At 46.9% G+C, this 23377-nt stretch overlaps 3 protein-coding genes across 5 annotated transcripts in view; 2 read left to right on the forward strand and 1 right to left on the reverse strand.

Moving 5' to 3' along the window:
* The window catches only part of GNL2 (G protein nucleolar 2), a 22109-nt gene extending 19103 nt beyond the window's left edge, over positions 1-3006 (forward strand). For both annotated transcript variants that reach the window (XM_081087556.1, XM_081087557.1), the window contains 4 exons: positions 626-1083; positions 1434-1516; positions 2089-2174; positions 2818-3006. In XM_081087556.1, the coding sequence (XP_080943682.1) occupies positions 626-1083; positions 1434-1516; positions 2089-2174; positions 2818-2970 (780 nt within the window). In that variant the 3' untranslated portion in view covers positions 2971-3006. The remainder of the gene's footprint in view (positions 1-625; positions 1084-1433; positions 1517-2088; positions 2175-2817) is intronic.
* Positions 2977-11652, reverse strand: DNALI1 (dynein axonemal light intermediate chain 1). 2 transcript variants are annotated; one of them, XM_081087559.1, is made up of 7 exons: positions 11496-11652; positions 10869-11011; positions 8634-8803; positions 7411-7589; positions 6928-7092; positions 4597-4671; positions 2977-3289 (listed from the first exon to the last, which is right to left on the reverse strand). In XM_081087559.1, exons 1-6 carry the CDS (start codon positions 11574-11576, stop codon positions 4636-4638), a joined length of 774 nt encoding a protein of 257 aa, XP_080943685.1. In that variant the 5' UTR covers positions 11577-11652; the 3' UTR covers positions 2977-3289; positions 4597-4635. The 2 variants fall into 2 exon arrangements, with proteins under 2 accessions (XP_080943685.1, XP_080943684.1); XM_081087558.1 differs by lacking the exon at positions 2977-3289 and having other exon boundaries at positions 4053-4671.
* An 841-nt stretch (positions 11653-12493) lies between these two features.
* Positions 12494-18652, forward strand: SNIP1 (Smad nuclear interacting protein 1). The gene is made up of 4 exons (XM_081088357.1): positions 12494-12735; positions 14433-14532; positions 15466-16067; positions 17203-18652. Exons 1-4 carry the CDS (start codon positions 12509-12511, stop codon positions 17465-17467), a joined length of 1194 nt encoding a protein of 397 aa, XP_080944483.1. The 5' UTR covers positions 12494-12508; the 3' UTR covers positions 17468-18652.
* The last annotated feature ends 4725 nt before the right edge of the window (positions 18653-23377 follow it).

A 23377-nucleotide genomic window follows, 5' to 3' on the forward strand; every position in this document is an offset into this window, starting at 1 on the left:
ACATAAATATATATACATTTTATAAAATTTCCTGAATTTTATAGATTTCTGAACTATTTAGCACTTTTTTTGGAAAATCACAAGTTCTGTGAGTTTCAGTTACAAGAATAAAATACTGCATCTGAGAAGCATCAGTATAAAGTCTGGTACATACTTCTCTTTACATTGTTATCTGAAACAGGCTCATCATTTTCATGTTCCTGCTCCTTCTGAACTCACCTTATACCTTCCTTTCAGATGTCTCCCCAGTGCCTCTCCTTAGCACTGGTTACTTCCTGAACGAATGCTGCTTATCTCCACAACACCCATTCCTTACAATCCCCTGGCAAGTTGTAGGGAATCTTACCCAGCAGTAAGAAGGTGTTTGGTTGTAATGATTAAATACTCTTACAGTGGGTCCTTCCTCTGGAACTGCAGATATCATTCTTTGATCTTTAATGCTGGGTTCTGAGTTTACTGCACATTGGCGTAAAATAGATAATGATATGTCGCATATTTGGGCATTCTCAACACTCCCCCTTAGTCCTAAGAAGAGGACTACTCATTTGAGAGCAGGTATAAATTCAGAAATTCCATTTTTCTTTTCTGATTTCTCTCCCCCGCCTCTACCCTTGGGCCTGAATAGCTGCCATCCTCATCATCTTTGGAAGCTGCCACTGAAACAACCCAGAACAACCCAGAAGAGGACATCACAGAAACTGTAGGTGAAGAGTCAGAATCTGTCCTCGAGAAGGAAAAAGGAGTGAACAGTCCCTGTGACGCCAGCTCAGAGATGCAGCAGATCCTTGCGCGGGTTCGGCAGAACTTCGGCAAAATCAACGTCGTGCCTGAGTTTTCTGGGGATGACCTGGTTCCTTTGGAGATGTCAGATGTGGATGAGGAGCTAGAGAGCCCTGCAGAGGAGGAGGAGGAGGAGGAGGAACAGGCGCAACAGGGGTGCGAGGAGGAAGAGTGTTCCCCAGAGTCCCGGGAAGAACACCAGGAAAACGACACCAAGGCAGTGATTAAAGCCCTGGATGAAAAGATTGCTAAATATCAGAAGTTTTTAAACAAAGCCAAAGCGAAAAAGTTCTCAGCAGTCAGGTATTTTCATCTCAACCAATTGCAGTCTGCTTTTTTCTCTCCAAGAAGCTTGAGTGCTAGAGTGATATGTTTATGGGATGGGGGGTTAGGGGGTATTACCCACAGTTTTAAAAAGTGATCTGTTAGATTTTCAAAATTCAGCTCCTTAAAATATGAGAAGCTTCCTTGTTGTTTTTTAGAATTGCTCAGGGAGCTGCGGAACTGTGGAGTGTTGCCTTCTACCTGCCAGTGGTGATAACTGTGAACAGGAGTGGGTTGTCTTAACCTGTAAGGCTGCCTCAAGTCAGCATGTGGCTTGGGCAGTGGAGGGGAATGTCCGACAGCTTCATCATTTTGCTTTTCTGTTTCAGAATATCCAAGGGACTCAGTGAAATGGTTTTTGCAAAATCTGAAGAGCAAGAAACAACAGCTGAAGAAGATGTGGAAGATACGGGTAGAGTTAAATTATTAAATCATTTAGATGTGATTGGCATCTTCAGGAAATCCAAGCTAAATCTTTATCTGTTGTACCATCATGTCTACACAATTACTTACATCTGGCAAATTACCTTGGTTCCACAATCTGTAACACAAATAGAATTATCCACTTTTTGTTCTGCACATTTCTTAGGATTAAATTGGTAATTCAGGAAACCCTCTTCAACAGGGTATATTATTACCCTTACCGTTTAAGGGTGGGTCTGCAGGCAGATTTTATTTTTTGTGGTGGGCAGGGTGGTTTATGCATTTATTTTTTACTCCATTGGACTAACAGCTTCTAAATCAAGAAGAGTGTGTTTTCATGACATAAATGCACACCTTGCCATGGTTTGTGGGGTCCCTCCTGGCCCGATGCCCTCCCCTTCTCATCCTGCTTTGCTCTGCACTTTGCTCGCCATACTCCATTCACTCTGGCCTTTTTCCTTCTCCCACCGTATCAAGTTCCTTCCCATCTTAGGATTCATAGGAATATTTTGAATAGAAAATTCCTGTTTCTTTTTTTGTGTGTGTATTCGATGTTTCTAGCACCTGCCAAAAAGGGCAAGAAGAGGAAGGCACAGAGGGAAGAGGAACATCCAAATAAATCTCGAAAGACGTTGACATCTAAGGAAGTATGTGTTTTTTACCTTAAGCATCACCCAGGTATAGAAGGTAGAGAGGAGGAGCCTCGTTCTTACCGTGCGCTTTCTGAAACTAGTGACCTGGAGTGGAGTTCACGGAACCCCACTCCCAAGTGACGGAGTTGAAGACAGTTAAATAGGATCAGGAGTTGGCCCAGTGGATGAAGGTCTTGTTCTCAAGTGTAGCCTATCATCTGGAAGCATCAGTTGGTTTTATGTGGCCCCAGGGAAATGACACACAATGAGCAGAGCTGTTACTAGGCAGACGGATCTTTGTTCCCTGTGAAGTTAGCTTTGTAACTGGGCTCTTCAGAGCTGGAACGGGCCCTCTTAGGAGGTGGAGAGCTTGTTGGAAATGTCTGGCCTTTGACCAGGGGACCACATGTCAGGAGTGCAGTAGAATGGATCTAAACATTGGATGAGGGCTGGGCCAATTGAGTCTGTAACTTGGACTTGTCACAAATCACAGTGGAAGCACAAAGTTGGCCTGGGAGATGGACCCTCCCTCGTTAGCACTGACTGCTTCTGGTAGCTGTGGAGGTGGCACGGGGGTGGAGCACAAAGAAACAGGAGTCTGTTTTGTGATTTTCAGAGTTTGAATGGTTTGCCTTTTTTGTTTTGCCGTTTTTTACAGCGGAGGCGAGCAGCACGGAAGCAACAATCCAGAAAAGTTGGTGTCCGCTACTATGAAACACACAACGTGAAAAATAGGAACAGGAACAAAAAGAAGACCGATGACTCAGAGGGACAGAAGCGCAAACACAAAAAATTCAAGCATAAGCAGTAACATTTTAAAAGCTGTTTATTAAATTATACAAAAATACGCATTAGAGACTGTGTTCAATTCCTTCCTTCCCCGCTGGCATTTCTAAGGCCACTGTGCATTTGTTCTGAGGTTTGACAGCTGAAACCATTCACCAGTGCCAGCCCCCGACCCCAAGAATTTCAGCGATGGAGTCCATTGGCATTTCCGACACGGATCAGCCCTGTGGTTCCTCCAGAGAGAAGCTCTGTCACGTGAATGTCTGACAGAAACAAGGATGATATCTATAGAATGAAAGGGTGGTGTTTCTTCTGTCCCAGCAGTTAGCATTATGGAACGGAAGCTGTTGGAACAGAACAGTAAGAACAAAATTTCAAGGATGTAGTGGGCATGGCCTGGGCTTCAAAATATGAAGACAGGGCTGCCGCAGCTTCTCTTGTCCCTCCCTGCGTCTGGTAGGTGGGTCCGGTTGGGATATCCGTGCTATACTGTTAAGGAGGCGTGGCACGAGTACATCTCAGTGAGTGGCATTCTTTCCCATGAAAACGACCGCGTGCAGAGCAGAGGGAGCCTTAGAACTCCTCAGGACCCTGGACAAGGGGAAGCTGTGCCTTCAAATTTGAGAGTCAAATGGGGGTGTTTGACTTGGTGGAAGGTGAAGGTAGCTCTTGGTCTGCAGTTTGTCAGTGAATCTGGAAACCCTACCAGGATGGTGGCAGGTCAGGCTCCACTGCGAGAGCCCTCACATCTCCAGGGGAACACAGCACTGAGAAACATTCCAGCTGAGGGGGTGCTGAAGTCACGCAGCTTGCTGCCCTAGCCCACCCTGTCGCTTACGTAGTCTGGGTCTACGAAGCCAGAAGAGTCCTGCGCGTCCAAACTTTGAGTTTAACTTGGGAGGAACAGTAAAATGCAGTTGCCTGCAGGCCATAGCCTGACAATAATTAGGACTGCAGGTAGGTTTGGGTGCCTCTCCCATTGTTAACTAAATTTAGCTACTTAGAGGGGTGTAGGGCCAGGGTTTGATTTTCAGCAGAAGAAAGTGAACAAAAAGGTTTTGGGGGAAGAGCTGAGGTACAAGCAGTTCACCATGGACACAGTTCTTTCCAGGAAACATTTACTTAAAAGTCATGGGTTTGACTCTCCCACTGCCTCCTCACCTAGGCAGTCAAACTAAGGAAGGGGTCCAGTTGACAAGCGGGGATCAGATACAGGATAAATCTATCCTTCAAAAGGAGTTACTAGAACTGTTGGAGCCGGGATGGTGAAAAGACATCAAATAAGGGGAAGATTGAGGCCAGAGGAGCCCAAGTTCAGGTACAAGATGAACTGGACCAGGAATGGGGTGGAGCCAGCTGTGTCTTGCTAGGATTAGTGATGAGAAAGCAGTTGCCTCACCAAAGAGGGATGCAGCGGAAAGGGGGGATGCTAAGTCTTACTATTTGAGTTGGCACATCCCAAGGCTGGCCAGAGACGGGCTGCCTGGGCCTCACCACCTTCCATTGCCCAACCAGGAGTCTGGCTGCCAGACTTAGGTGTTTCATGACTCTGGGTCAATGGTGTGACTTCTGACAAATATGTAGGTGGTGATCAGGGGAGCGTATGGCTTGTTCATTTAGGGAAACTAGCTTTTTATTACAAAGGGCTTACGATGGGGTAGTAGTGTTGGTGGGACCCATATGGAAATTATCACTTCTTTGGTGCAATAATGCCTTCCAGTTGGGCCTGCAAAGCAAAAACAAACTCCATTAATATTTAAAACTTGCAGCCTAACACAAATAGCTGAGAGGTGATAAAAGTCTCTGGGAAGGATAATCCCAGTGCTGCCACTCCAAAAACCCCTCCCCCCTTCATTCCCAGCTCCATATTTTCTAGATTAGCTGGTTTCTGGCTTGGCATACTGTCTTGCTACATTAGGAGAAACCAGAGCTGTCCTGGTTTCCATACAATAATGGCTCAGTGCATAATATAAAGCATTGAAAAGGAAATTGAATCAAAGTTGTTGAAATAGTGGTTTTTCATGGCTCAGATTTCAGGCCTGAATATGTCTGCTAAGTTAAACTTTGGGATCCTGGGAGCTCTGTGCTGGGACAAGAGGTTTGGGAAACAGCAAATTTTCAGCCACTGAGACAACTTGACACCCAATTAGAGAAAATTGCTACCAGTGAGTAGGGAGCTGTCTGTCTTGCATGTAGAGCCGAAGACACTTGGGAGTTATTTGCTCTGCTCCTCTGGCAGCCAGTAACATAATTTACTATCATGGTGTGTGGACAGATCTTTAAGTAGGTCTATCCTGGGGACTGCAAACACTGCTTTATTTGCAGTGCAGTTTTGAGCCAATAAAAATAACTCACTTCTAAAGAGTCCTTCACTCTGGGGATTACAGCGTTGCTTGTTAATGTTAGAGAGATGCCAAGGTGCTCTGTTTTGCTCTTGCTGCCAGTATTATAGAGGAACTGAGGAACTTGGGCTTAAGGTAAAGGAGGGTGGCAGATAAGGGAGGCAGCTTCAGAGGCTGCTAAGTAAACATGCACATCTGGCAGTAAACGTTTGTAGCTTTTTTGTTGTTAAACTCAGCAACAAGAAAATCTGTGTCATCCTGCACTAGCACTAGCCACTAATACAAGCCCTTTATCTCAAGTGCCTGTCTTGGTTTGTAGTGCCAACAAACCTGCCAATCCCAAGAATGTAAGTTTTCTATGAGACTCGGGTGGAGAGGGAGAAAAATTCAGGGGCCCCTTCTGGCCAAGGGCCATGGGAGACAGCCACTAAATGTCAGTAGGCCCTATAGCTAGAACAGTGGTTCTCGAACTTTAGCAAGCATCAGAATCACTTGGAGACCTTGTTAGAACAGGTTGTTGGACCCCCCAGCCCCAAAGTTTCTGATTCGGTAGATCTGGCATGGGCCCAATCATCTGTGATGAGAATAATGCTGGTCTGGAATCCAACCTTTTTTAAAAAAAATCCTCACTTAAGGACATTTTCTTCATTTTAGAGAGGGGGAAGAGAGAGAAACACTGATGTGAGAGAAACATTGATCAGTTGCCTTCCCATATGCACTCACCAGGGATCGAACCCACAACCTTTCAGTGTATGGAATGATACTCCAACCAACTGCACCACACTGGCCAGGGCTGGAATCCAGTCTTTGAGAACTTTTGGACCAGACAGCCTGGAGTTTCAGAGGCCTGGCCCCTGCTCAGCCCTTTTCTTCACCAGCCCCCCTCCTTCCCTTCCCTCCAGCTCAGCTGGATAAAAGTATACACCTGCAAGAGGGCTTTGTTGGTTGAGGGAAAACACGAGTTCCTCGGACCACACATCCTGGTTTGAAATGGTTCTTGCATCTCAAAGGGCCTTCCCTGCCTGCCCCAAATGCAGGGTCTAGGCGGGGACTGACTGAGAGCTCCGCCCACTCTAGAAGGGCCAGATCACCAGCTGCCTTGGGGAGGAAGTTCTGCTTTTTGCCATATCCACCCCTCCCAAGAATGGGCAACTGTTTTCCAAGGGGAAAAAACACTGGAGAGCCAGTCTGAGGGATCATGGGGATTCAGAGTTAAGAACAGAGCCCCCTCCAGAACCAGAAGAATGGAGGATCCAGGTAATGAACCCTCATCGCCCCTCACTCACCCCCTTTCCTCCCCCCAAAAGTCAGCTTTCTTTACTCCTGGGTAGCGCATATAGATAGTATTTAAAGTCATCTGACCCTGGGCAGTTTAGGTCAATGGTTAGTGTTGGCCCTCAGACTGAAGGGTCGCAGGTTTGATCCCCAGCCTGGGTCAGGGCGTGTGGGAGGCAACGAGTCCATGTGAGATATCTCCCCCCCTCCCCCCGCCCCTTTCATTCTCTAAAAATCAAGGAAAAAAATGTCCTCCAGTGAGGATTTTACAATAGTCATCCGTAGGAAAAAGAACCAAATGCTTGGCCTCTGTGGCTTGGAGGGCAGTGGACGTGCACCTCCACCCGGGTCTGTGTGATAATTACCTTCAGCTGCTGATTCGTCCGCTTCAGGAACTGAATTTCCTCATTGTGCTTCTTCTCCTCCACCTGTCTCCTCTCACTCTCCCGCTTCTCCGTGGCCTCACACTTTGCCTTCTGCTCGTTGACTTGCCTCTCCAAGTCTCTCTTTTCTGTTTCTAATTCTGTAATCTGAGGACAGAACCCCAGTCATCCTGGGACGTCGCCAAGTGGATGGGGCGGCTTGAGTGCCCTGGTGCAGGGGCCCTGGAACACACTGTGCAACCCAAGACATTGCCAGGGTCTGTACTGCCACCCAGTGGGAGGTCAGTGCCTGACACAGCACGTCCAAGAGGACAACCCTGCGGCGCCCCTTACACTCTGAACCAAGGGTCCTCACTGAGGTGATGGAGAGCACCCTAGGAGGCCAGCCTGTAGTGCCAGAATGACAACCATGTGACCCTGAGACAGAGGAGTCCAGGGCCAAAGGCTTGTGTAAACCCCACTCACTTTCCTCTCCATGTCTGACTTCCCCTGTTCAGCCTGCAGCGCCTTCCTCATGCCAAACGCCACGCTGCTCTCATACAAGGTCTGGTAGGCAGCGATGGTCATGCGGATCTCGTCCCGGACTCGCAGCAGCAGCAGCCCCCTCTCCGCACAGTTGATGGTGACCTCACGAATCAGCTCATCTTCCAATGCACACACACACACAGAGGTCAGAGAAGGTAGGCGGGGGTGTGGGGGTGTGGGGGGGGAGTGGAAATACACCTGTCTACTGCAAACCACCCTTCCTATGGGAAGATGTCCTCCTCACTTGGAGGCGGATCTCAGGGAGGGGCCTTCACTGGTCCCAGGAGCCTTGCCATGTAGCCACTGCTCTGAACTTGGCACTTGGGAGTTTGGCAGTCGGCAAGCCCAGGGCAGAGGGAGATAGGAGCCCTAGGTTTGCTTGCGGCATGAGGCCCCTCTCTTCCATCTTCAGCCAGGAACTGGGTACTATTCAAAGAAACCTGACTTTTCAATTGGAAGATGGTGGCTGCTTTAAAGCAGATGGGAAATCCCATGTGTCTCCTTGGCTGGGCTGGTTTGTGGCTGGAAACAGCACAGTCTACAACTTGCCCACCCCTCTCCTCCATAAACGCTGTCCTGGGAGACAAACCACCATCACACTCAGACCGCAGGGAGCCTGTAGCCCTTGCAGCTGCCTCAGGGTTTGTAGGTGGTTTGCATGTCCCAGTCCATGTGGGCCAGTGACATTGGACAGAGGACAGCCACTCACACCTGAACTTGAGGAGGGAGAACTTAAATCCTTCTGTCTGTTAACAGCAAATTACCCTGAAGTGCTTTCTGGACCAAGGGCTGAATGTTGATAGATGGATATAAATATAGCACATTATTTTTTCTGATTAAAAAATTAACACATGCTTATTATAGAAATCTTTGAAAGAAAACACAGATTTATAATGGAAGTTCTCATTTACTCCAATATCTGCTAAGAGGTGAGGAACCAAGTTGTCAGGTTGACCAGCAAGTGGGGGGACTGGTGGGAGAGGCAGGGCTGGGAGGGAGAAGAGGGTGCATTTAGCAGATCCAGGGGGAGACAGGGAGTGGGGCACAGATGATCTCAGGATGGGGTGGGCTTCAGCTCAGGGATACTCAGAGCTTGGGGCTGTGCTGAAGGGGAAGAGAAAGAGGTAGTAGAGTGTAGTGCACCCTTCCCCCTGGCCACGCACCAAAACACTGTGAGTAGAGCTCCCGGCGGACAGGGCAGATACCAGTCTCCCTGGCCTGCCGCTGCTGCAGCTTCAGGTCCAGCTGCTCCTGAAGGTGCACCACATCCATCCGGGTGCTGGGCGTGCTGGACACCTGCTGGATCCATAGCTGTGTGTCTTCCACCCACTCCCTGCGGCACAGACACAGCCAGGCTGAGAGAAACCCATCGCCAGAGAGGGTCCTCAGGACATGAGCAGAGATGGCCCTCTGAGCTCTCTGCCTGGGCAGGAGTGAGGGGCAGCTCTGTCACCAACCTATCAGGATCCCCCATTCTTCCTTCTTCCTTGGGGAGTGTGTGGCCCCAAAGCCACACCCACTCAGCTGCCTCCACAGGGCCCCTCCTTCGGGGCTGGGCAAGCTCCACTCTCCTCCAGCCCTCTGTGAAATCATCACCCATGCTCCAGATCTTACCCTCCTAATGTGTCCAGGACAAATGTATGGTTGTTGCTTGATATGAACAGAAGGCCCAGTGGAAATTGCCCACTGACGTGTGGGGTGGGAGACACAGGGCACCATAAACCATGTGCCAGTCAGAAAGAGGTGAATGTGTGCAGTGGGGGGTAGGGACGTTCTTAAAGCCATGTAGCTCCTCATAGCGAACTTGGGTCAGAGGCATGGCCAGGTTCTAGTAGAATCACAAGGAGGGAGCCTATGGGCAGAATCACCGTCGGGGAGAGGACTTCCATGCCATGGTGGGAAGGAATCCGCAGGAAAATCAACCCCTCCCCTTTCTTTGACTTCCACCTGAGAGGAAATTGCAGGCTCTCATTTCATCAGAGCCTTAAAAACTGTGCTGTCAACGGATTATATAAAAAATAGTGGAACAGGCACGTCAGCCAGTGATAAGTGTGGCTGCAGAAGAACAGAGTAAGGGGATCATGGAGGGAGAAGGAGCTCTTTTATGAGGATTCTCAAGGAAGTCCTCCTTGAAGAAACGGCATTTGAGCAAGACCAGAGTAAAGGCAGGACGGGAACCAGGTGACTATTCGGGGAAGAGTATCCTTGGCAGTAAGAATAGCAGTTGTCAAGGCTCTGAGGTGGAAGAGTGAAGTGATTCTGAGACAGCAAGCAGTGGCCCCTGTGGCATTAGCACCGTGAACAAGAAAGAAAATGACAGGAGATAAGATCACAGGTATGCTGGGGCGGGATCATGCCAGGTCTCACAGACCACTGAAGAGACTGTGGGTTTTGGTCTGATAAGATGGGAAGCCACGAGTTTCTGGCAGAAGCCTGGCATGGTGTGACTTATGATTTGGGGGCTGTGTGGAGCATAGGTTGTAGGGGCAAAGAGTGGAAGCCAGGTTTGCAGTGGGAGGCCACTGCAGTAGTACAGGTAATAAACAGTGACTAGAAACAAGATGATGGAAGCAGAGCTGGTGAAAAATGGTCAGATTTTGGATAAGATTTCAAGGTGGGGCCAAAAGAAATCAATAAAGGATAGCATCTGTGATAGGAAAGACCAAGAAGGATGAGAGGTGGCCTGAGCCCCTAATAGGAAGGGAAGACAGGATGAGCAGGTTGGGGTAAGGAAGAAATTATGAGTTTGGACATGTTGAGGGTTTTTGGTTTTTTTTAAATCCTCACCCGAAGATATTTTTTCCATTGATTTCTAGAGAGAGTGGAAGGGAGGAAAGGAGAGAAAAAGAGAGAGAAACATCAATGTGAGAGACATTGATTCGTTGCCTCCCACACATGCCACTACCAGGGCTGGGAAACCTGCAAACGAGGTACATACCCTTACCAAAAATTGAACCCAAGACCCTTTGGTCCACAGGCCAATGCTCTAACCACTGAGAAGCCCAGCTAGGGTTGAACATTTTGAGCCAAGTGGATGGGGTGGCTTGAGTGCCCTATTAACATCTCCATGAAGGTAGGAAAGCAGTAGCAGAATATATGGCTCTGGAGTTTAGAGGAGAGGACAGATCTGGAAATATACATTTGGGAGCCTCAGCACATAGATGGTATTTAAAGCCATGAGCACTCTGGAAATGAGGGTAGATAGAGAACAAGGTAGCCCCACCTTCCCAGGATCCAGCCATCTGTAAGCTCTAGGAACTCAGAGACACTGGGAGGAAAGATCAGCCAGGAACAGAGACAGTGTGCCTCTTGCCATGTTCCCAAGTTCTGGGATGCAAAAGCCTGGGCCTTCTTCTAGCCACTACCCCTGCTTATTTATTTATTTATTTTTTTCTTACCTTGGTGGCAGGATAGCATTCAAGATTTCTTCTGCCTGCTTTGTAGGATCTGGGACACAGGAAATTGAGAGCTTGGTCTTGGTTGGCGGTGGGATTGGACCTGAGGGTCCAGGCTGCTGGGGGCTGACTTTCAATGGCCGAGCCTGGGAGGAAGAGACACATTAGGGCAGGAGGTGATTCTGATACTAAGCACCTGGTCCTTGCTCCAGGCCTCCCACACACTTTCCCCATCTGTCTTCTCAACAGAAGTCTCAGAGCTAAAGGAGGCCAAGAGTCTCTGGTCCCACCCCAATCCAACGCTTGTATCTCCTTGAACCCATGTTTCTGGCCCGGGTGCTCAGGCCTCTGCTTTCACCACCAGATCTATTCTTGCACCGGCTACCATGAAAAACGGCGAATCTCATTCATCTCCCTGTGACTTCTTTTCCCGTTCTAAATTTACCCTCTGGAGTGGCCCAATACCTGGGCTTCTGGTTCCGCTCTCCTATCCTCCTTTCCCTATCCCAATTTTCTTTACTCTCAGTTGCTTCAGCCTCTATTTCTTGGGACTCCGGATCTTCAACGCAGGCATCTGTCTTTCCCCATAGGAGTTCCGGGCTCCCCTGCCCCCCTGAGACCCATCCTTACTTTGGGGCTCCGTTTCTCCGTGTTCCGGCTCACCAGCACCGGGGTGTCATACTTGAGTAAAGAGTCCGCGGGGGGGATCATGGTGCCGGCGAGCAGCCCAGCAATAGCCCCTCAAAGGCAGGGCCTTGTTTACTGTCACCATGGAAACCCCTCCTCCAAGCCTCCAGGCCTGGGCGGGGCTTTGGAGTTGGGCGGGGCCAGCATCGCGCGAGTTTCCCTCGGCGCAGCTTCCGGGTAAGGTTCTTCCTAGCTTAGCTCGGCAGGCAGGCTTCCTGCTCATCCGGTCGCTCCTCTGCTCTTGGAAGTAGGGAAAATGGGCTCGCGTTCCCGTGCCACGCTTTAGCTCACAATTTGAGCGAGATGGCAGATCACCTTCTCCGACTCCCGATTTTGTCATCTGCAAAGCGGAAGTCATTGAGGAAGACATCTGGAGTTCCCAGGTTTTAAAAATCAATTGTCTTTAATTAAGTGGCGAAGAGACAACGTAACAGTTGGAGAAATACTAATGGTTTGCCCACGGTATACTATCTATGATTTTATTTACTCCCTTCTTGCCTTCGCATTTCCAAACATAAATGTAAGCATAGTTTGCGTACAACTTTGTATCCTGTTTCTTTCGCTTAACGCCTGGGTTTTGTTTTGTTTTTGTCATAATAGAGTTTGTAGATAGCATTGCAAATGGCGATATAACATCCATCCGTTGGCTAAACAATGCCTGATGCTGAGCTTTTCGGTTGTCTCGGGGTTTAGGAAGGACGAATGACGCGGCAACAGCTTGGAGCATAGCTTTTTCCCAGGAGTTGGTTTTTGAAACTTGAAACTCCCGCCACCAGAGCTGCGTCCTGACGGCCCCGCCCACAACAGGGTCGTCACGTGTTTAGCCTCGGCATCGCGAGGGTTTCTGGGAGAGCGTGTACTCTAAGAGCGGAAGTCCGGGGGTCTGGCACGTCATTTCCTGTCTACGAGGGAAGCGTAACGGCCGAGCTTCCCCTGCGCTCCGCGGACATCGCATCATGAAAGAGGTGAAGAGCGAGCGGGAGCGGGGGAGCCGGCGCAGGCACCGGGACGAGGACGCGGTGGCGGCGGCGGCGGCGACGGTGGTGGTGAAGCAAGAGCGCCTGAGCCCCGAGGCCGCGCCTGCCGCTCACCGCCGCCCGGACTCCGGCGGCAGCGCGTCCCCGCCGGCCGGCGAGCCGGGCCGCCCCGGTCACCGCGGGAACCGATCGCAGAGACGCAGCCGGTGAGTGGGAAGCCGCGGGGCGGGCCGGCGGCGTTAGAAACACACCTTGAGTGCAGAGCGCAGCGGCGGGGGAAGTACCGGCGGTGCTGGTGTTACTGTGCATTTGTCACTAGCGTTGTCGCTGCGCGTGCAGGGCCTAGTGGACAGGACCCCACCTCTTCGTGTCTGTGTGCCCAGCACGTCGCGGCCAGCAAGGATCATTTTAAGTTGAAAGGTTTCCCCCACCTGCCTGCGAGTGGAGTGTGGGCGGTGTCTTTCTAATGATCTGCCCCCAAAGGTTTCCACGCGGAGCGCCCAGGGTTGTCTCTTGCTAGGCGCGTTCATTTATTCGTTCCACATAGTTTTACTGAGTACCTGTCATGTGCTGAAGACTGCCCGGGTACCGGGGGCCGGATGGCTCGGTTGGTGAGCGCCTCGTGTGGTTCCGCTGGGTCCCGGGTCAGGGCACAAGCAAGAACCAACCGGTGGATTGTGTAAGTACGTGGAACAACAAATCGAGGTCTCTCTCCTCCTCTTCCTCCCTCTCTCTCAAAAATAAAATAAAATGAAAGATAGATGGACATTACCCTCTTGAATTGATGTCCTCTGACCCTGAGACAAAATAACTAGCAAATAAAGAAAATAGTTTGTTAGTAACAAGCATTACGAGTAGGTTAAAACATTTAACCTGACGGAGATTGGAGGGAAGTGGGAGAAGGCTGCTTTGAAAAGGTGCCCTTTGAGCTGAGACCTGAATGATAAGCCTAATCCAGCCTTGTAAGGACCCAGGCAGGGGAAACAGTGTGTGCCAAGAACCTGTAATGGAATCAGTTGTGATTGTCTTATTTATTTTTTACTTTATTTATTTATTTAAACATATTTTACTGATTTTTTTACAGAGAGGAAGGGAGAGGGATAGAAACATCAATGATTCGGATCAGCTCCCTCCTGCACACCCCCACTGGGGATGTGCCTGCAACCAAGGTATTTGCCCTTGTTTGGAATCCTACCTGGGACCTTTCAGTCCACAGGCGGACGCTATATCCACTGAGCCAAGCCGGTTAGGGCTCATTTATTTTTATTGATTGGTTTAGAGAGGGAGGAAGGGAGAAAGAGGGAGAAACATCGATTTTTGTTCCACTTATTTATGCATACAGTGGTTGACTTTTGTATGTGTTCTGGCTGGGATGGGACCTGCAGCTTTGGTGTATTTGGATGACACGCTAACCACCTGAGCTACCTGGTCCGGACAATTGTGATTGTTTTAGGAATAGGAAAAAATCCAGTGTGGTGATCAAGGAGAGTGGTTGGAATGAGGGAGGAGAGGGAGGAGACGGGAGAGGACTTGCTGATGGGTTGAATGTGACTGTGGGGGAGGGATGTGGGCGCTGTTGGTGGGGGGGAAAGGGGTCAAGGATGACTTCTAGGTTTTTGGCTTGAGCAGGGTAGATGGTGGTGCCACTGCCATGGCAAAGACTGAGAGAGGAGACGTTTTGAGGGGTCGGGAATCAAGAGTTACGTTATCTAAGTGTGAGAAGGTTTGGTAGGCAGTTATGTCTGTGGGTCTGGAACTCAGGGGAGACTGTGGGCTAGGAAGGTGAAGCTCCTGACTCCTGTAGTGTGAAAAGCAGAGACCTTCACAAACCTGATATTTGAAGGTAATTTACATGGGGGAGGGAAATGGAGATAAAATCCTGTGTGTGCCACTCTCTTAACAGGTCCCCAGCCAAAAAGAAAAAGTCCTCAGGGAGAAGAAGCAAGTCTCCTCGGAGTAACAGAAGCCGAAGTCCTCACCACTCGACAGTCAAAGTGAAGCAGGTGAGTGGATTGAGATGTTCTGGTGCTGGGTCTGAATCTAGAGCCCGTTACCACCATCGCTAAAGTCTTGTGCATGTATTCACCTGCATCTGCCATGGGATTTTCTCAAAACTGGGTGACTTTTTTTACCTGCTTTTTTGTTGAATGAGAGTATATGCCTGTACTTGTAAAACTAATATAGGCGTATACTCTTTACCTTGTTTCTTGCAATGGTGACCTCTATACAGTCAAGACATAAAAATATGCCCTGACTGGGAATCAAACGGGATCTTCCGATGCAGGGGATGCCGCTTCAACCCATTGATCCCGGGCAGATCTTACATATTAAGTGTATTCCTGGGTATTGAGTAATTTTTGTTACTGTTGAAATGAGACATTTTTAAACTGTTGGCATAGGAGAAAGCTAGCTTTTTCTTTACACATTTATCCTGTTTGTGACTAGTTAGCTCTCTTTGTTAGTTCTATTTTCTGTATATGATCCCTTTTAAGTTTGCCTGCAGGCACTCCTGTTTCTAGAGCTCTGAACATGGGCTGACACTGTTAGAGCTATAATTGGGCAACAGCATGGGATACACAGTCAGTGTGGCCTTGCATGGAAACATAACCACCACTGATAACCTTATTTCTGTGGGGCATTTTGCTTTAAAATATATATATATATATATTGATTTCAGAGAGGAAGGGAGATAGAAACATCAGTGATGAGAATCATTGATCGGCTGGGGATTGAGTCTGCAACCTGGGCATATATGCCCTGACTGGGAATTGAACCATGACCTCGTAGTTCATAGCCAGAGCTCAACCACTGAGCCAGGCTGGCTGGGCGGCATTTTGCTCTTGAATGCCAAAGTCCAAGTCACAAATGACTTTTGAATGCAGCTTATTCATAGATTTTGGACTGCCTTGAATTTACTGAGTCTGCTCAAATTTCAGGAGCGTGAAGATCATCCACCCCGGAGAGAACGGGAAGATCGGCAGCACCGGGAAGCATCAGAACAGGAGCACAGGCGAGCTAGGAATAGTGACCGAGGCAGGCACAGGGGCCACTCCCACCAGAGGAGAACCTCTAATGAGAGACCTGGGAGTGGGCCGGCTCAGGGACGGGATCGAGACCTTCAGAACCTGCCGGCTCAGGAAGCAGAGAGGGAGTTTTATAATGCCCGAAGGCGGGAGCATCGCCAAAAGAATGAAGTCAGTACCAGCGGTAATGAGTCTCAGGAGTTGGTTCCTCCACCTGGTGGCAACAACAAAAACAAAGAGGTGCCCGTCAAGGAAAAACCAAGCTTTGAACTTTCTGGGGCACTTCTTGAGGACACTAACACCTTCCGAGGTGTAGTCATTAAATATAGCGAGCCCCCCGAAGCACGTATCCCTAAAAAACGGTGGCGTCTCTACCCATTTAAAAATGATGAGGTGCTTCCAATCATGTACATTCATCGACAAAGCGCTTACCTCCTGGGGCGACACCGCCGTATTGCAGACATTCCAATCGATCATCCCTCTTGTTCAAAGCAGCACGCGGTCTTTCAGTATAGGTAAGTGCATTTCCAGAAAGAAAGTCAAGTGTGAGCAGAAGCTAGCGTCTCAGGATTACTAAGTTTTGTGTGCATGTATATGCAAAAGAATCCGCACCCCTTATATCTAATATTCGTCTTAAGGAGTATTAATCTAATTACCCTTTAAGTAATTACTTATATTTGTATAAGAGCATTGCACTTGGTGTGGGGAATCCTGCCACTTGCCAGGTGTTTGACCTGGGACAGGCCACTCTCTGGGCCTCAGTTTCTACCTACCTCACAGGGTTGTTAAATGGAAATATAATTGAGAATGTGTTGGCTGTGTCTTGACAGTTTGCATAGTACATCTGCTATTGTTTGATCCTCCCATCAATCCTGTTAGGAGGATAGCATAGGTATAATGTCCCCATCTGACAGGTGAGAAGACTAACATTCAGCAAAGCCAAGTGACTTGCCTAAGTGGTCCCCATAATAGAACTCTGGCTCAAATCTAGTACTCTTAACTTTGAAGTTATAAACAACCCCCAAAATTTTCTTAATTATGGCAAATTTATTGATTGATTTTAGAGAGCGAAAGGGAGAGAGAAACATTGATTTGTTGTTCCATTTATTTATGCATTCATTGGTTAATTCTTATGTGCAACCTGATTGGGGATGGAACCCATGACCTTTACGTATCAGGACAATGCTCTAACCAACTAAGCTACCTGGCAGGGGCTGCATTTTAAGCTTTTGATCTACCATGAATTTCCTGTCCACCAAGTACCAGGTCTCACCTTTTTATGAAGTATTATTTAACTTGCTCCTAATTTCTAGATTTAAGGTCATGTCTTCTCCTTGTTTCTTAGTTTGAACTTGAGCTGTATTGAAGCCAGTTATTTACCACATCTAGGCTGTGTTAACAAAAAGCTGGATGATCTGAGGCAAGATTTGGTCCACAGTTTTCTCTCTTTTTTTCTTTTTTATATTGAACTTATTGGGGTGACTGGTTAATAAAATTATAGGTTTCAGGTGTTCAGTTCTATAATACATCATCTATATATTGTATTGTGTATTCTCCACCCTATGTCAAGTCTTCCATCACCATTATCCCCCCATATCCTCCTCTACCTACCCTCACCCCCCTTAGGCTTCTCTCTCTTATCTCTTCCAGGCTTGTGGAATACACCCGTGCTGATGGGACAGTTGGCCGCAGGGTGAAGCCCTACATCATTGACCTTGGTTCAGGCAATGGAACATTCTTGAATAACAAGCGCATTGAGCCACAGAGATACTACGAACTGAAGGAAAAAGACGTACTTAAATTTGGGTTCAGCAGCAGAGAGTATGTTCTGCTGCATGAGTCCTCTGACACCTCTGAAGTAGACAGGAAAGAAGATGAGGATGAAGAGGAGGAGGAAGAAGTATCTGACAGCTAGCAAACTAATAAACAACCCAAACTCTTGAGAGACCTTTCCTTTCTGCGAAGGCTTTGTGATTGACTCGAGCACCGTGGCGCTCTTTGTAATGCCTCTTATTGCCTTAAGTCTCTCTTCGGTTGCTGACCAGCTTATGTTTTAATGTAAGAGAACTGACTTGTGTTTGAACTTTTTTCTGTGGCACATCAGCCACTTGCCTGTGGGCATATGTTTTCAGAACAGTCTCACCAACACATTGTGTTCTCGTAGAAGCATTGTGGCTTTAGTTGGTGCTTTCAGAACTGCTGCCTAGGAAACTATAAACCCTTGTCTAAAGGGGAATTGTGGCTTGTTCTCTTTGTACAGTTACTTTATTTATAGGCTTTGTGGACTGGGTTTGTTTTGTTTTTGTTCCTGGGGCAAATCCCTTAACAGAATCTTTCTAAGCTTTGGTTATCACCAAAACAGCCTCCTGTATATACCAAAGCTTTGACCTGGTTGAGCTCTTGAGTCACAGAAGTTGATTTTGCACTTCTCTTTTTGGGGGGTGGGGGTGGGAATTTACCACATGACCTCATTATTGTCTGTTGGACTTAAACAGATGCTTTAAGGAGCATGCTTAAGCATTTGACTGTACAGGAAGATCATGACTACTGCCAGTGGGGGCCGATTTAATGTCACGAGAGGCTGAGATGCACCGAGGATCTGTTTCCTGTGAGAGAATTCTCATTTCTCCATGGAGCGTGTACATAACAATTTTGACCATCTTATCTGTTCTTCAATTTTGCATTTTTATTCAAATGTTATCTCTTTCTCTTTTGAGAAACACACTATTATTTATGTGGCAGGGTCCTTTCTTCTAGCAACATGTGTACATGTCTAAAGGAGGTTGTGTAGTTTACATGTTTCATCTTTTTAAAAACATCTGGAGAGGTGGTATTTATCTTCCCAAGGCTGGAAAGCATGGGAATTTCCTAAATTTTCCACTAAAGGAATCTGTAAGTAGATAATTCATAACTACTTACATATATATAGTGTGAATATATATCTAATTGTGTATGAAAGAGCTGCAACTGATTTTCATATGAGGATGTTTTGTGATGTAAATGTAATGCTACATTATAGGTAAAGTCTCCCTGCATTTGAAGAGCAGGTTTTCATTTATATGTATTTTTGGGATAAAAAATAATAAAATTTGTAAATATAGCCCCATATCTTGGCAAGTGAATGTTGGTCCTATTGAAGCAGCAGTGCTTTCTGTATTGGCAGTTAAGGGGTTTTCTTTCTCAGAATAGAGTTGGGGCAGGTTTTACGTAGGGGGCCTTGTACCAGTTTATCCCTGCCCTCACTAATTCACCCTCAGGTGGTGATGGGTGTGGGATGGAGAGAAAGGAGAGATCATACAACTCAGTCATTGCTGCTGCTAACTATTCCTCTTGGGTTGAAACTTAACGATACTATTAGATTGTCTTTATATTGTTTTTCCATTAAGGTCTCACCCATGTGTACTCGGGGGAACAGCTGACTAATGTTTACTCAAAAGAAATGAAAAGATCCTCTTTGAAGAGTGAACACTTAAGGTTAGTAAGATGAACGGTTAGAGGAAAGGAAGCTATAGCCATGTAAGAGCAACTACCATTTCCCCACTGTGTTCTACATGGGCTACTGCAATGGCTGTTTTTCTAATTTTTATATGTGCCATAGATCACAAACTACATATGTGCATATCTAAAAGGTGTGCTTTACTGAGATGGATTTTTGGATTATTCCGTTGATCCAGACTGATGGTTTTGTCTTTCAGGGATTTAGGCACTAATCTGGCATCTCACCTCTGGCCTCCTTGTTCAGTTTGTGCTGCTCCTACTACTTCCCGGAGGCCCTGGGCTTTGCTTCAGATGCCATCCTGATGGGCACTGTGGTGACCGTTTTTGCCTACATATTCAATAAGAGGTCCCAATTGTGGAGTAAACTTTTGCTTCCTGGATTAAGAGATTCTTCATGTCAAATATCTAGGAAGGTGCTCTCCCTCCTTTTTTTTTTTGAAGAAAAAGGGTTAAAGGAAAGACATTATCCATCTCCAGAGCCAGATATCACCAGCAGGCTTCTCATTTGAAGTTGACATAATCCTAAAACTTTCTTTTTTAGTACATTTATTGCTTAGAAATTGATGTTCATCTAAGCCAGCGGTTTTCAACCTGTGGGTCGTGACCCCTTTGGCGGTCGAACAACCCTTTCACAGGGGTCGCCTAAGACCATCCTGCATATCAGATATTTACATTACTATTCATGACAGTAGCAACATTACAGTTATGAAGTAGCAACGAAAATAATTTTATGGTTGGGTCACAACATGAGGAACTGTATTTAAAGGGCCAGAAGGTTGAGAACCACTGATCTAAGCTATTTGCAACTTCTTTATTCCCTATCTTTTCTCCACCCTGGTTGGCTTGTCTGTAAATCGTTGTCAAAATCAAGTAACATGTAAAACAGCCCTTTGCTTCTGGGACCCTTCCCCAAATCCTCTGCGGTGGTTCTACATTTCTGCAGAGGTATGGGACAGGATCTTCAGATTTTCTCCATCAAACCTTTTCCTAGTCATCATCTCATTCCCTCATTCTAACCTTGACCAAGGACAGCTCATTAAGTGCAGCTGGTAATTGTTTTTAAAACATACAGTGGGGCCTTGACTTACGAGTTTAATTTGTTCCGAGACCGAGCTCGTTAAGGAGCTTGTTAACTCAAATTACTCTATCAACTCAATGCAAAAAATCTGCCGAGAGACAGCTGGTATCTCAAAAAACTCGTTAGTCGGGGCACTCGTAAGTCAAGGCCCCACTGTATATTTTTAGTGATTTCAGAGAGGAAGGGAGAGAGAGAAAAAGAGAAACATCAATGATGAGCGAGAATTATTGATCAGCTGCCTCCTGCGCGCCCCTCATGGGGGGTTGACCCACTGGGGATTGAGCCCTCAACCCAGGCATGTGCCCTGACTGGAAATCAAACCATGACTTCCTGGTTCATAGTTTGATACTCAACTATTGAGCCATGCCAGCCGGGTGTAGCTGGTAACTTTAAAATACTTTTATTGTATCCTGGTGATAAAGCTATCAACTCAGATAACTGAACAATTTTTAAAATTATGTTACTGTATTGAGTATATTAGTATACAACATGGCTTGGCTTCAAAAGGCTTAGAACTTACATATTTTGAGTTATCATTTAGTATGTTGCCCAAATGGTAATATTTTTTAACATCTTTCCCTTTGGGGAAAGTTGTGGATGTGAAGAAAGAAGATACGACGTTCATCACAGGGTGACACACTCACCATGCCGGCAGTGCCCACCTGTGAGCCCACCGTGGTCCTGGACATGAGTTTATATGAACTGAAAGGGCTACTTGATTTAAGTTAAAGCTTTGGAACTGAAAGCTTCCTTCAGCCTCTTGGGTGGTTTCCAGTATATTTATTAAATGGTCAACAATTTTATGTGGCAGTTGATTTGTTCACATGTATTCTAAAGTTTAATTCACTAAAGCAATAGTTGCATAAGCTTGCTATGCTAGCACTTGGTTTACAACTGTGAGTTACAAGCAGGGAGCAATAATATGGAGGCGGGCTGCACCGTGGGCAAGAGATGGCATGTAAGGTATGTCTTGGAGACGAAGTGAATTTTGAACCAGTCGTGGAGGAGGGGCATTGTTTTACACCAAGCAGTCCAGGGGACGGCAGGACGGGTGAGGATGTGGAAAGGATCCTATAAAATTTAGCTGTTTAGCTGAAGGCCCACAGCAAGTTGTAGAGCTGGGAACCTCAGTCCAGGTTCAGTGGTCTTTCCTCTGGACCCTGGCTTTTTACCTCCCTAGCAGAACTTAGTGGGGAGACCTGAGAGAAATAGGCTGTCCTCTTCATAGAGGGCTCAAGGGAATCACAGTGGGTGGGATTTTCAGGGGAAGAGTGGCTCAGGCAAATCCTCACTCCACCAAGTCATAGGCAGAGCTGCTTGGAAATCATGTTGATTAATAAAAATAGACAAATATTCAATAATTGGGTGCCTAAGAAGTGCTATGAACTCAGACCTCAATAACAAAACTGGCCAACACTTGGAGCACTTTCTATGCATGAGCACAGTTCTAAGCATTTACATGGACACTAACACATACTTTAACTCATTTCTTCATAATCCTGTGAGGCAGGCTTCTTCCATTGTTCCACTTTGCAGATTGGAAAACGGGAAGAGAAAGGTTACCTTCACAGTGGTAGGTAGGATGGATTCAGACCTAGTCACTCTGGTTGCAGATGCCACATTCTTAACTACGATGATATATTACACCCCACCCCCCCTTTTTTTTTTTAAGAGAGTGGCCCAGCCAGTGTGGTTCAGTGGTGAGCATCGACCTATGAACCAGGAAATCAAGGTTCGATTCCCAGTCAGGGCACATGCCCAGGTTTCCAGCTCAATCCCCTATAGGGGGTGTGCAGGAGGCAGCTGATCAATGATTCTCTCTCATCATTGATGTTTTTTTCTCTCTCTCTCTCCCCCCCCCTTCCTCTCTGATATCAATAAAAATATTTTTTAAAAAAAGAGAGAGAGAAACATTGGTGTGAGAGAGACACATTGATTGGTCACCTCCCAAAATCAAGCCTGCAACTGAGGTACGTGCCCTTGACCAGAATTGAACCCAAGACCCTTAAGTCCCTGGACCGATGCTGTAATCACTGAGCCAAACGGACTAGGGCTATATTGCGTTTATAGTTATGATATGTATAAGGTCTGGCCCTCGCAGAACAATATAAGCAGGAGCTACACACAGTGCTAGATAGAAGCAGCACTGGGAGTTACGGAAGCTCTGAGAAATAGTATTCAACAAAGCCTCAGTCGTCAGAAGAATGAGCAGTTACTCAAAAGAGGCCAGTGGGGATGCGAAAAGAAAGGAATACATATTTCTAGGGGGAGACTGGCACTAGGAAATACCCGAGGCGGTAAATTAATGGGGCTTTGGAAGCACAAAGTTCAGTTAGGGAGAAGAGGGTGAGTGTGACTTCTGGATTCTGATAATGAGGGACTAAGTTATTTTTGAAACCACATTTGATCTAAAGGCAAACCATATTTGATACTAGCAAATCAGACCTTACTCTAGGTTGCATGAGATATTAGTCAAAACCCACATACAATGGGTAGCATAGTAGATGTTTCCTATGAAAAGCTGGCATGCCAAAGGGCTGTAATTTTCAGAATAAAAGAGTGCATCAGAAATAGAATCCTCCCAGGTATTTGTAGCCTGGGAGCTCAGGAAACGTCAAGCCTTGAACTCCATTTAAGATGACCTTGTACTATTAGTGCCTTCAGGTATCTGACAGAAATAGGTGAAATTACTCCTTGGAGGGACTTTTTTTTTTTTTTAATATATTTTATTGATTTTTTACAGAGAGGAAGGGAGAGAGATAGTTAGAAACATCGATGAGAGAGAAACATCGATCAGCTGCCTCCTGCACATCTCCCACTGGGGATATGCCCGCAACCCAGGTACATGCCCTTGACTGGAATCGAACCTGGGACCTTTCAGTCCGCAGGCCGACGCTCTATCCACTGAGCGAAACCGGTTTCGGCTGGAGGGACTTTTTAATTCCCCTCCAGTTATTTCCAAATTTTCCCCAAATGATACAATTTTCTTTTTTTAAAAAAGCACACAATAAAAGACCCTGTAGTCTAAAAATCACCTGAACTCATTGTGAAATCTTTCCTGCACAAAGTCAAGAATCACACACACTACTGCTGGCCCTAGGCAGACCCGCACAGGGCCAGGTCCCCTTTCCAGTAACAATGGAAGGGAGGGAGAGAGGGAGGGAGGAAGGAAGTAAGGAAGGGAGGGACGGAGGGAGGGAGGGAGGAAGAAAAGGAAGGAAAGGAGGGAGGGAGGAGGGAAGGCAGGAA

This window comes from Myotis nattereri (assembly GCF_964212035.1).
Source record: "Myotis nattereri genome assembly, chromosome: 3".
NCBI lineage: Eukaryota > Metazoa > Chordata > Mammalia > Chiroptera > Vespertilionidae > Myotis > Myotis nattereri.

What these genes read in the sequence shown, in the direction of transcription:
- SNIP1 (XM_081088357.1), top strand. Translation starts at nt 12,509, where the DNA reads ATGAAAGAGGTGAAGAGCGAGCGGGAGCGGGGGAGCCGGCGCAGGCAC. An exon ending in CGATCGCAGAGACGCAGCCG is followed by an intron (nt 12,736 to 14,432) that starts GTGAGTGGGAAG and finishes CTCTCTTAACAG; the next exon opens with GTCCCCAGCCAAAAAGAAAA. An exon ending in CGACAGTCAAAGTGAAGCAG is followed by an intron (nt 14,533 to 15,465) that starts GTGAGTGGATTG and finishes CTCAAATTTCAG; the next exon opens with GAGCGTGAAGATCATCCACC.
- DNALI1 (XM_081087559.1), bottom strand. Translation starts at nt 11,576, where the DNA reads ATGATCCCCCCCGCGGACTCTTTACTCAAGTATGACACCCCGGTGCTG. An exon ending in AGTCAGACATGGAGAGGAAA is followed by an intron (nt 7,093 to 7,410) that starts GTGAGTGGGGTT and finishes TTCTGTCCTCAG; the next exon opens with ATTACAGAATTAGAAACAGA. An exon ending in GGACGAATCAGCAGCTGAAG is followed by an intron (nt 4,672 to 6,927) that starts GTAATTATCACA and finishes TTTGCTTTGCAG; the next exon opens with GCCCAACTGGAAGGCATTAT.